Source organism: Entelurus aequoreus, linkage group LG10 (genome assembly GCF_033978785.1).
Source record: "Entelurus aequoreus isolate RoL-2023_Sb linkage group LG10, RoL_Eaeq_v1.1, whole genome shotgun sequence".
NCBI lineage: Eukaryota > Metazoa > Chordata > Actinopteri > Syngnathiformes > Syngnathidae > Entelurus > Entelurus aequoreus.
Genome location: NC_084740.1, coordinates 54,570,779 through 54,583,804, shown reverse-complemented (window position 1 = coordinate 54,583,804; position 13,026 = coordinate 54,570,779). Strand labels below are relative to the sequence as shown.

At 40.3% G+C, this 13,026-nt stretch overlaps 1 protein-coding gene across 3 annotated transcripts in view; it reads right to left on the bottom strand.

Annotated features, from left to right (window-relative positions):
* Positions 1 to 13,026, bottom strand: part of ddx11 (DEAD/H (Asp-Glu-Ala-Asp/His) box helicase 11) — a 40,425-nt gene that overhangs the window by 2,512 nt on the left and 24,887 nt on the right. For 2 of the 3 annotated variants that reach the window (XM_062061220.1, XM_062061219.1), the window contains exons 18-27: positions 12,732 to 12,866; positions 12,553 to 12,665; positions 12,425 to 12,497; positions 9,205 to 9,308; positions 8,737 to 8,886; positions 5,715 to 5,783; positions 5,532 to 5,632; positions 3,614 to 3,698; positions 1,034 to 1,109; positions 800 to 954 (exon numbers count right to left, since the gene is read on the bottom strand). In XM_062061220.1, the coding sequence (XP_061917204.1) occupies positions 800 to 954; positions 1,034 to 1,109; positions 3,614 to 3,698; positions 5,532 to 5,632; positions 5,715 to 5,783; positions 8,737 to 8,886; positions 9,205 to 9,308; positions 12,425 to 12,497; positions 12,553 to 12,665; positions 12,732 to 12,866 (1,061 nt within the window). Of the gene's footprint in view, positions 1 to 799; positions 955 to 1,033; positions 1,110 to 3,613; positions 3,699 to 5,531; positions 5,633 to 5,714; positions 5,784 to 8,736; positions 8,887 to 9,204; positions 9,309 to 12,424; positions 12,498 to 12,552; positions 12,666 to 12,731; positions 12,867 to 13,026 lie in introns of those variants that run through there. The other variant, XM_062061221.1, reaches the window with a different exon arrangement.

Sequence of the window (13,026 nt, the reverse complement as noted above, 5' to 3'; positions counted from 1 at the left end):
CATTTAAAAGATCACACTATTTTTAACATTTGCAACAGTTGTATGATTAGGTGTGTGTGTGTGTGTGTGTGTGTGTGTGACAAAATAGTCACTTGACTATGCTTATTATTTTCCCATATTAATACTAATATTCCCATATTAATACTAATATTCCCATAATAATAATATTAATGGTCTAATTAATAATAAAATCTTCAGGTTTGGTAACTGACATAAGAATTTAACAAATGTTTTTAATGTATATTTTTTTATATATACTGTACCCTCAAATATGTATTTTTAATAACAATTAAAGTGTAATACTTTTTTAAATATAAAATATCACACTATTTTTAACATTTGCAACAGTTGTATGATTAGGTGTGTGTGAGTGTGTGTGTGACAAAATAGTCACTTGACTATGCTTATTATTTTCCCATATTAATACTAATATTCCCATATTAATAATAATATTAATGGTTTAATAAATATAATTATATAATTAATATAATTAATTAATAATACAATCCTCAGGTGTGGTAACTGTAACTGTGTGTGTGTGTGTGTGTGTGTGTGTGTGTGGAACATCAATTTCCACACTTCTATTAGCCCCGGGTCCATCTTATATGTAATAGAAATGGGGGTGTATGGTGTGTGGTCATTAAATATGTATTCTGATATGTTCTTCACAGAAAATGAGCCAAAGTCAGTGAGTCTCAGTTTGAAAAATTAATTAATTGTATCATTTTTCTTGTAATAAAAAATGAAAACGGGTCCCACAGACCCGAACACCACACAAGGTGTAGTTGCCGCTCCTCACCTTGCGTAAGGCGGCGAAGGCGGGCCCGAAGCTTTGGTGCGTGCTGGTGCGGGTTCTGATCCAAGCCGGAAGTTTGGAGAGCGTGGCGGGGCGAGAGTATCGCCTGTCGCACAGCACTATGGAGGAGTAGTCGCCACGGTGACGGATGGCTCGACCTTTTGGACAAGTAAAGCAAAGTCACTTGGACTGGAATGACCATTGGATGCTCACAGCAGTGACAGCCGTCTATAATACCGATTGATTGATTGACAGCCTTCATGCAGAGGTTTTCTATTAATGCTTGGCCAGGGCTCCTCCCTCCGCTGTGGGGCTGCAACAAAAAGAGTTGGACCTATCAATCATGTTGTCTTTTCTGACTTGTTGGAATACTTGTGTTGAACAATGCCAAAGCGTCAAATTATAAGGTTTGTAGGTCGCATGCAGTTTTGGATGTCTCTTTTTATTTATTTTTTTAAATTTTTTTTTAGGTCTGGCTACATTGTGATGTCACAGCGAGGTGGATGTACTTATTTGGACATTTAGTAAAGCTCCAAGACAGAGGGGGGAGGAACTTCTCCCTCTGTCTGAGAGACTATGAGGAAACAAAAAAAGGTTAGGATAAAGTATTTGTGGAGGGGGGGCGTGGCCTGCGGGCCTGCCGCGGAGCGGGGTGCGCCAGGACCGGCCTCGAAGACAGCGACAGGTGCGTAGATGGCCCAGGTGGCTCTTGTTATCTAATCACCTGCACTGCAAAAAGTCAGTGTTCAAAAACAAGAAAAAAAAATACAAAAATGAGGGGTATTTTACTTGAACTAAGCAAAATTATCTGCCAATAGAACAAGACAATTTGGCTTGTCAAGACTTTCCAAAACAAGTCAAATTAGCTAATCTCAATGAACCCAAAAATACCTTAAAATAAGTATATTCTCACTAATAACAAGTGCACTTCTCTTGGTAGAAAAAAAAGAGACCTTTTAGCTCATTATGTTGAAAAATATTCTTAAATTAAGTGAATGCTAGTGCCATTATCTTGACATAATGATATGCGCTCGGCATCATGATTTTTTTTTCATGCTTAAAGTAAGAAATTATTACTATAAAAAAATAGTTTTGTACTTGTGTACTGCAAAAAGTCCGTGTTCAAAAACAAGAAAAAAAAGAGGGGTATTTTACTTGAACTAAGCTAAATTATCTGCCAATAGAACAAGAAAATGTGGCTTGTCAAGACTTTCCAAAACAAGTAAAAAAAATTAGCTAACCTCAATGAACCCAAAAATACCTTAAAATAAGTATATTCTCACTAATAACAAGTGCACTTTTCTTGATAGAAAAAAAAGAGACCTTTTTGCTCAATATGTTGACAAATATTCTTAAATGAAGTAAATGCTAGTGCCATTATCTTGACATAATGATATGCGCTCGGCATTACATTTCTTGAGACCAGCAAACTTATACTAAAAACTCATTTATTGTTCTTAATGGAAAGGCAAAAAGGCAACCGCTTGTTACTCTCGGGGTCTCCTAGCCGCTCAGGCAAATCATATTGTCTAAAAATGCATTTTTCCATGGATAACATGACATCATCGCGCCAAGTGCGTGCTCTTTCAGTCAATCAGTGCGCATATATACAGCCCGGCCCCCGGACAAAATTGTAATTTTGAAGATATTACCTGAACGTGCATGAACTATTTCTGTTCAAAATAGTTAGAAATGTCACATGTTAAATGTTTAAATATTAACTGTCAGTTTACTGTACTGTGCCAACTGTACTACTATATGAGTACGTGTTTTCTATTGTTTCATTGAAAATAAAACAGCAAAGTCCATTTGGCTGTCATCTGTTTTAATTATGAGACACAATTGTGCAAAATCATGATTTTTTTTGTTCATGCTTGAAGTAAGAAATGATTACTTTAAAAAAGTAGCTTTATACTTGTGAGTGTTGATGACACAGCTTTGCAACAGTTGATATTCTAGTTTCAAGCATGTTTTACTCAATATAGGTCATCAAATCTCAGCAACAAGCTGTAATATCTTACTGAGATCATTTAGGACCAAAACACTTAAAACAAGTAAAACACTCTAACATGAAATCTGCTTAGTGAGAAGAATTATCTTATCAGACAGAAAATAAGCAAATATCACCCTTATTTGAGATATTTCATCTTACTTATATTTCGGTTTTTGCAGTGTGTCGCCTTTATTAGCAGCAGCCGTGATGAGACGTACACTTATTCAGCATGTTTTTCACTATTCTTTATTTATTTTAAATTGCCTTTCAAATGTCTATTCTTGGTGTTGGCTTTTATCAAATACATTTCCCCAAAAAATGCGACTTATACTCCAGTGCGACTTATATATGTTTTTTTCCTTCTTTATTATGCATTGTCGGCCGGTGCGACTTATACTCTGGAGCGACTTATAGTCCGAAAAATACGGTACCTTTTCACCTGCACGCTGCCTCTCGCTGTCACCTGCATATTGTGATCACAACAAACCATGTTCCTGTCATCTACAAAGCAATTAGCTACCTGCTGCCACCTACTGATATGGAAGAGTATTACACGGTTACTCCGCCGAGCTCTAGACAGCACCGACACTCAACAACGGCACATTTGCGGATTATAATTACTGCTTTGCAAAAAATATTTTTAACCCAATTAGGTGAAATGACAATCTCCCAGGGCACACCAGACTGTATCCGCCGCGGCACAGTGGTTGAAAAACACTGATTTAGACCACAAGGAAGTGATTTCGATGTAGATTAAAAACATCATATGCCCCCTTCAAAGACACACAAGTAAAAAAAAACGACAAACCAGCGTTGCGTCTCACCAGGTGTTTGTCCAGGTAAGACATTTTTTCCTGCAGTTCCGGAGATTTGATGTTGGGGTAGGGCATTCCCACCATGACCACACACCTGTGTTACATGCACACAAGACAAGAGGGTCACCTACAACACCACCACTTCAGGCACTACAACTAGAGATGTCCGATAATATCGCACTGCCGATATTATCGGCCGATAAATGCTTTAAAATGTGAAATTATCGGTATCGGTTTTCAAAAAGTAAAATGTATGACTTTTTAAAACGCCGCTGTGTACACGGACGTAGGGAGAAGTACAGAGCGCCAATAAACCTTAAAGGCACTGCCTTTGCGTGCCGGCCCAATCACATAATATCTACGGCTTTACACACACACACAAGTGAATGCAAGGCATACTTGGTCAACAGCCATACAGGTCACACTGAGGGTGCCCGTATAAACAAGTTTAACACTGTTACAAATATGTGTTTCCAGTGAGGGTCGGACTCCACCAAGGCTGCCCTTTGTCACCCATTCTGTTCATAACTTTTATGGACAGAATTTCTAGGCGCAGTCAAGGCGTTGAGGGGATCTGGTTTGGTGGCTGCAGGATTAGGTCCCTGCTTTTTGCAGATGATGTGGTCCTGATGGCTTCATCCGGCCAGGATCTTCAGCTCTCACTGGATCGGTTTGCAGCCGAGTGTGAAGCGACTGGGATGAGAATCAGCACCTCCAAGTCCGAGTCCATGGTTCTCGCCCGGGAAAGGGTGGAGTGCCATCTCCGGGTTGCGGAGGAGACCCTGCCCCAAGTGGAGGAGTTCAAGTACCTGGGAGTCTTGTTCACGAGTGAGGGAAGAGTGGATGGTGAGATGGACAGGCGGATCGGTGCGGCGTCTTCAGTAATGTGGACGCTGTATCGATCCGTTGTGGTGAAGAAGGAGTTGAGCCGGAAGGCAAAGCTCTCAATTTACCGGTCGATCTACGTTCCCATCCTCACCTATGGTCATGAGCTTTGAGTTATGACCGGAAGGACAAGATCACGGCTACAAGCGGCCCAAATGAGTTTCCTCCGCCGGGTGGCGGGTCTCTCCCTTAGAGATAGGGTGAGAAGCTCTGCCATCCGGGGGGAGCTCAAAGTAAAGCCGCTGCTCCTCCACATGGAGAGGAGCTAGATGAGGTGGTTCGGGCATCTGGTCAGGATGCCACCCGAATGCCTCCCTAGGGAGGTGTTTAGGGCACGTCCGACCGGTAGGAGGCCACGGGGAAGACCCAGGACACGTTGGGAAGACTATGTCTCCCGACTGGCCTGGGAACGCCTCGGGATCCCCCGGGAGGAGCTGGACGAAGTGGCTGGGGAGAGGGAAGTCTGGGTTTCCCTGCTTAGGCTGCTGCCCCCGCGACCTGACCTAGGATAAGCGGAAGGAGATGGATGGATGGACAAATATGCGCCACACTGTGAAGCCACACCAAACAAGAATGACAAACACATTTCGGGAGAACATCCGCACCGTAACACAACATAAACACAACAGAACAAATACCCAGAACCCCTTGCAGCACTAACTCTTCCGGGACGCTACAATATACACCCCCCGCCCCTCAACCTCCTCATGCTCTCTCAGGGAGAGCATGTCCCAAATTCCAAGCTGCTGTTTTGAGGCATGTTAAAAAAATAATGCACTTTGTGACTTCAATAATAAATATGGCAGTGCCATGTTGGCATTTGTTTCCATAACTTGAGTTGATTTATTTTGGAAAACCTTGTTACATTGTTTAATGCATCCAGCGGGGCATCACAACAAAATTAGGCATAATAAATGTGTTAATTCCACGACTGTATATATCGTATCGGTTGATATGGGAATCGGTAATTAAGAGTTGGACAATATCGGAATATCGGCAAAAAAGCCATTATCGGACATCTCTAACTAGAACACAAACAAACCTGCCCAGGTCATCAGAGAAATTAATGCCCTCGCTCATCTTTCCTCCGACGACGGAGAAGATCAACGCTCCCGTCAGGCCGCCGCCTTGCAGACTACACCTCTGTGAGGAGAAGACAAAAACAAGTCAACCCTCGAGAAGATCGGTACAGGTAGATGCGTTTTATCAGCGGTGTTGGTTCTACCTGGATACAACGGGAGAACTCGCCCAGGACCTGCTCCACCTGGTTGGCCTTCTTTGGCTCATGGAAGATCTGAGGAAATCAGGTTGTTTGATTAAAAAATAATAATAATAATAGATTTTATTTGTAAAAAGCACTTTACATTGAGTAAACAACCTCAAAGTGCTACAGTGTATAAAAAAATTAATAAAAAGATAATAAAAAATAAACAAAAATAAAAACTAGAACAGCCAAATAGCTAAAACTAGTATGCATGTATCTAAAAGGGTTTTTAAGCCTTTTTTAAAAGCATCCACAGTCTGTGGTGCACTCAGGTGGTCAGGGAGAGCGTTCCACAGACTGGGAGCGGCGGAACAGAAAGCCCGGTCTCCCATAGTCCGGAGCTTTGTCCTCGGAGGTTAGCCTGTCCAGAGCGGAGGTGTCGTGTGGAGGATTTGGGTGTGAGTAGTTCTTTGAGGTAGAGGGGGGCATTACCATGGAGGCACTGGTGGTTTAGTAGGGAGACTTTGAATTCAATCCTGAGTGGAACAGGAAGCCAGTGAAGGGATTTGAGAGTTGCTGTGATATGGTCATATTTCTAAAACTAAACTAAACTAAAACTATGACAGTTATCCTTATTATCGCGTTATTGTTGAATGTACTTGTAACAAACACACCCAAGTCCTCCGGGTAAGAGTCTCCGTTTGTCCCAGTTCTCCACAGGCCAATGGTAAGTCCACAAAAACGGTCAAAAATGAGGATTCCTTCCATGAAGTGGCTCCGTAGCAAAAATGCTTTGGCTGACAGGTGCTCCAGGTGGTGTGTTTAACGTCAATTTACGCTTCCGCCCGGTCTGATAGCACCGGATGCCTTTTATACCACCACATTTTATTAAGTTACATGTTTCATATTAGCCTGTAACAGTTCATAATATTAGATAAATGGATGACATAATAAGTATATATACTTCTTTTCCCAGCTGAGCACAAGTTAATTGTGACTGGCAATATCTATTATATATATATTTACATACATAGATGGACCCCTATGGGCATTACATACTTAAATACACAATAAAATCGTATAACTAAATAACTAAAATACACACACCATCGGGAAAAAAAAAAGCTTTTTAAATTTTTTTTTGTGTTTTAGTCTTAGTATTATATCAGTTTTAACAGCTAAGCTTTTATTGTTTTAAATATTACTTTGTACTGTAGTACTTTGAGATTCATTTAAATGAAAAGTGTAAAAAATCAAATGTATTATTATTATTTATTATTTCTGGCGGGTGTTGTGACGTCCGACTCTGGTCAGTGATCCTAGAACGCACCATAAAAACACCTCAGTCATTTTTTTCCTGGCTGTAAAGTACCAGTACTCTTACTTGAGTGTAATGCTGGGCTCCTCGACTCACCTCCGCTCATCTACAGCAGTGTTTTTCAACCTTTTCTGAGCCAAGGCACATTTTTTACACTGAAAAAATCTGGAGGCACACCACCAGCAGAAAACATTTGAAAAAAATTAAACTCAGTAGCTGAAATTGACAGTAAAAAGTCCTTCTCGCAATTGTTGGATAGGAATTCAAAGCATAACCAAGCATGCATCACTATAGCTCTTGTCTCAAAGTAGGTGTACTGTCACCACCTGTCACATCACACCCTGACTTATTTGGAGTTTGTTGGTGTTTTCCTGTGTGTAGTGTTTTAGTTCTTGTCTTGCGCTCCTATTTTGTTGTTGATTGTCATGTCATGTACGAATGTACTTTGTGGACGCCGTCTGCTGCTTCACACGCTGTAAGTCTTTGCTGTCGTCCAGCATTCTGTTTTTGTTTACTTTGCAGTCAGTTCAGTTTTAGCTTAGTTTTGCATAGCCATCCCTAATCTTTAATGCCTTTCGCTTGCCTTTTGTTTATTTTTGGTTTAAGCATTAGATACCTTTTTACCTGCACACTGCCTCACGCTGTCATCTGCATTTTGTGATCACGACAAACCATGTTCCCGACATCTACAAAGCAATTAGCTACCTGCTGCCACCTACTGATATGGAAGAGTATTACACGGTTACTAGGGCTGCGAATCTTTGGGTGTCCCACGATTCGATTCAATATCGATTCTTGGGGTCACGATTCGATTCAAAATCGATTTTTTTCGATTCAATGCGATTCTCGATTCAAAAACGATATTTTCCCGATTCAAAAGGATTCTAGTCTATTCATGGAATATATTGATTTCAGCAGGATCTACCCCAGTCTGCTGACATGCAAGCAGAGTAGTAGATTTTTGTAAAAAGCTTTTATAATTGTAAAGGACAATGTTTTATCAACTGATTGCAATAATGTACATTTGTTTTAACTATTAAATGAACCAAAAATATGACTTATTTTATATTTGTGAAAATATTGGACACAGTGTGTTGTCAAGCTTATGAGATGCGATGCAAGTGTAAGCCACTGTCACACTATTGTTCTTTTTTTTTATAAATGTCTAATGATAATGTCAATGAGGGATTTTTAATCACTGCTATGTTGAAATTGTAACTAATATTGATACTGTTGTTGATAATATTCATTTTTGTTTCACTACTTTTGGTTTGTTCTGTGTCGTGTTTGTGTCTCCTCTCAATTGCTGTTTATTGCAGTTCTGAGTGTTGCTGGGTCGGCTTTGCTTTTGGAATTGGATTGCATTGTTATGGTATTGCTATGTATTGTTTTGTTGCATTGATTAATTAAAAAAAAAAAAAAATTTAAAAAATAAAAACAAAAAACAAAAAAAAAAAAAAAAACAATGTTTTAAAAATGAGAATCGATTCTGAATCGCACAACGTGAGAATCGCGATTCGAATCCGAATCGATTTTTTCCCACACCCCTAACGGTTACTCTGCCGAGCTCTAGACAGCATCGACACTCAACAGCGGCACATTTGTGGATTATAATTACTGCTTTGCAAAAAATATTATTAACCCAATTAGGTGAAAGTACATAATCTCCCACGGCACAGCAGACGATATCTCACAGTACACAGTGGTTGAAAAACACTACAGTACCTTCTTCTTATTGGCGAGACGGCTCAAAACCCCGCTGGACTCCCAGTGGGACACGACGCGCCTGGAGTAGTCGTATGAGGGAAAGAAGCACACAACTCCACCTGGTACCACGTTACAGATGTTGGAGAGGATGCGGCCAGTCTCGTCCATCTGTCAAATCCCAAAATAATGCTCACGCAAAACCGTACACACGTGTACTAAGACAAAGAACATTAGAGTTGTGCCAGAAAAGTTCCAGGACTGGCCCCCCCCTGGATAACTCGCGGGTGATGTTCTCCTAAAACAGAAACAGCTGGATGCGTGTTGTCATGGTGACGCAGCCACGACTCTCGCCTCTTCTCGTGACAAAGCCAACGCCACAGGATCTCTTTGTACACACGCTGGTTGATCGTGGACCATGTCCCTCAACTGTCCTGGAACTTTGCGGACACATCACTGATGTGTTTGACTTGTTTGCGCTCATGCTACCATGCGAGGAGAGTCTCTGTTCTGGAAGGTGAAGTCCAGCTCCTGGCCAGAAGGACCGCTGCACAGGACGATGGGAAGCAGGTTCTCAGGTGGAATGACGTGACCTGTAGAGGCCAACACATACAGTATAGGGACGGCTACAAGATGTATCGATATATTTTTAAACAAGATATGAATTAAGAAAATATCGTAATATTGATATAATTTATTTATTTATTTGTTTCCAATTTGTCGCACTTTTATTATTTCATTATTTATATCTTGCAATTTTACTTTTTATTTGAACCCTTTTACCGTATTGCATACTTGCCAACCCTCCCGTTTTTAGCGGGAGAATCCCGTTATTCAGCGCCTCTCCCGACAACCTCCCGGCAGAGATTTTCTCCCGACAAACTCCCGGTATTCAGCCGGAGCTGGAGGCCACGCCCCCTCCAGCTCAATGCGGACCTGAGTGGGGACAGCCATTCTCACGTCCGCTTTCCCAGCAGCTTGCCTGCCCAATGACGTCATAACATCTACGGCTTTTAGAGAGTAGAGTGCACAACAAGGAGAGAGAGTTCTTGGTTTCTTATGTGGGTTTATTGTTAGGCAGTTTCATTAACGTCCTCACAGCGTGGTAACAACACACAACAACAGCAGTCACGTTTAGTCTACCGTAAAGCAGTTCGTCTGCCGTAAACAGCAATGTTGTGACACTCTTAAACAGGACAATACTGCCACCTACTGGATAGCCTGCAGAACACTGTAATTCAAGTATGTCTTTTATTTATATGTATAATAAAATAAAAAATAAAATAAATATATATATATAGCTAGAATTCACTGAAAGTCAAGTATTTCATATATATATATATATATATATATATATATATATATATATATATATATATATATATATATATATATATATATATATATATATATACATATATACACACAGGTATATATATATTATATATATATGAAATACTTGATTTGGTGAATTCTAGCTGTAAATATACTCTCCTCTTAACCACGCCCTTAGCCACGCCCCCCGCCCCAAACACGCCCCCCCACCTCCCGATATTGGAGGTCTCAAGGTTGGCAAGTATGCCATATTGCTTTTGCACTATCTTGTTTAGCTCATTCGTTGTTTATGTTCTTTGTTTGTTTGTTTAGTTTTTTGCACTATGCTTTTTAACCTGTAAAGCACTTTGGTCCAATTTAAAAATTGTTGTAAACGTGCTATATAAATTAGAGATGTCCGATAATGGCTTTTTTGCCGATATCCGATATTCCGATATTGTCCAACTCTTAATTACCGATTCTGATATCAACCGATATCAAATTTGGCCCACCGTGTAGTTTCATTTGGCCCTTGAGGCAATATCAAATTAAGATTAGAGCTGGCCCGCCGCTGTAACACCGCATTCACCGCTAATACTCATACTTGCCAACCCTCCCGATTTTCCCGAGAGACTCCCGAAGTTCAGTGCCCCTCCCGAAAATCTCCCGGGGCAACCATTCTTCCGAATTTCTCCCGATTTCCACCCAGACAACAATATTGGCGGCACTGCCTTTAGCGTTCTCTACAACCTGTCATCACATCCGCTTTTCCTCCAAACAAACAGCGTGCCAGCCCAGTCACACAATATATGCGTCTTTTACACACAAAGTGAATGCAAGGCATTCTTGGTCAACAGCCATACAGGTCACACTGAGGGTGGACGTATAAACAACTTTAACACTATTACAAATATGCGCCACACTGTGAACCCACACCAAACAAAAATGACAAACACATTTCTGGAGAACATCCGCACCGTAACACAACATAAATACAACAGAACAAATACCCAGAACCCCTTGCAGCACTAACTCTTCCGGGACACTACAATATACACCCCCGCTACCACCAAAATCCCCCCCCCCCACCTCAATGAACTAGCATCCCAGAAAAGATGGCAGGTATCTGGCTTGGGCACATCAGATTAGATCAGTGTGTCGCAAACTGAGCAGTAAAAAGGCCTGAATGGTTGATTTATTCATTGTCATTTTATTTTCAAATTTATTAGCCTGTGAAAAAAGTTAATGTTGATATTTACCTCAGAAGGCTGCAAATAGAAAAGAGGCATTCAATTTTTTATTTACATTTTATTTAATATACCATTGATGTTTTTTCGTTAGTTTTTTGAAAGTTGATTTTGCACTATTAAGTTATTTATACAAGCGTTGCTTTGTTCCATATTCAGTGTTAAAGCAAAGCAGTGTAGCAAACTGAGCAATAATTAACGCTTTATTCATGCACTTTCTCTTGCTACTTCAAGGCTTGAATGTTTGATTCATTCATTCATTATTATTTTATTTTAAAATTTATTATTAGCCTGTGGAAAAAGTTAATGTTGATATTTACCTCAGAAGGCTGCAAATAGAAAAGAGGCATTCAATTTTTATAAAAATTTTTATTTGATATGCCATTGATATTTTTTAATTGTTATTATTATTATTTGAAATTCGATTTTGCATGTCACTATAAAGTTATATAAGTCTTGCTTGTTCAATATTCAATGCAAAACTTGTTTGGGTCCTTAAAAGGTTAATTTGTTCAACCTTGGCCTGCGACTTTGTTCAGTTTTACATTTTGGCCCACTCTGTATTTGAGTTTGACACCCCTGTTTTACGGTGTATTACTGGAAATGGAATACAGTACCACATTTTGTTACGGTAAAAAACTGGCAGCTGAGTTGCCAAAATAAAATTAAACATTGATACCGTTTTTCTATTTAGATAGATAGATAGTACTTTATTGACTTACAGTAATATGTTGTAAAAATAATAATAATAATAAAATTAAAAAAACACCATGTATTTTACAGTAAAAGTCTAGCAACTAAGCTGCCATTTTTTCCCGTAAAAAACAGAGGTAAAATCCACAGTTATTTTTTACTCTCTACATGTAAAATAATCCAAATTCATAGGCAAATTCATGAATTATTTACTGTTACATGCGGCCCTCTAATGGCAGCCATGACTGCGGTGTGGCCCTCAATGAAAACCAGTTTGACACCCCTGCATTACACCATGTATACTGCTCAGTATTGACCCTTAGAGGGCTTAAAAATGTACATTTCTAGTTTGTGAGGGTGCTGGATCCTTACATACTAAACTAATAAAGTTATTGTTTTTGGCCATTAATATACTTATTGACGTACACAAAGGAGATAGGAAATGGGCCACTTACCACAGGCAAACTCAGTGATGCGCTCTGCTTCCACTCCAGCAGAAAAGAGCAGCTCTTCTTTGAAGTCTGACACCTACACAGAGCAGTTTTGAGCACCTAAAAAGTCGATTGTTTGGGAAGAAACTCACCGGCTGCATGGTTCCGCCTGCGATGATGACGGCCCTGCACTCTTTCAACACCTGGGCAAAGTGGACGGCCGGGTTCAAGAGGAGGAACTTGACGGTGCTCTCCGACAACGTACCTGTACAATTTCATGTTTTTACATTTTTTCCTGACTTATGTTTGAGTTGCGTGCTGAAGACGGTACCTTGCTTGTGTATCACCACCCTGCCGTCAGCGTTGCTGTTGGTAAGGGCCATAAAGAAGCCCTCCACTTGCATCATGGGGGACGCAGCCAGCACAGTGTCGGCCTCTACGGACTCTGGTTGGTCGTTGGAAGGAACTGCAGACAAGAGTTGCATACGCTCATAAAAGTAGGAAGGGTTATTCAACTGGCGGCTAGGGGGCCAAATGACACCATATTAGCCCCCGTGTTCAGTTCAAAGCCTGGGAGACAAACATTTTTCCTGTTGTATAGAACAGCGGTTTTCAAACTTTTATCA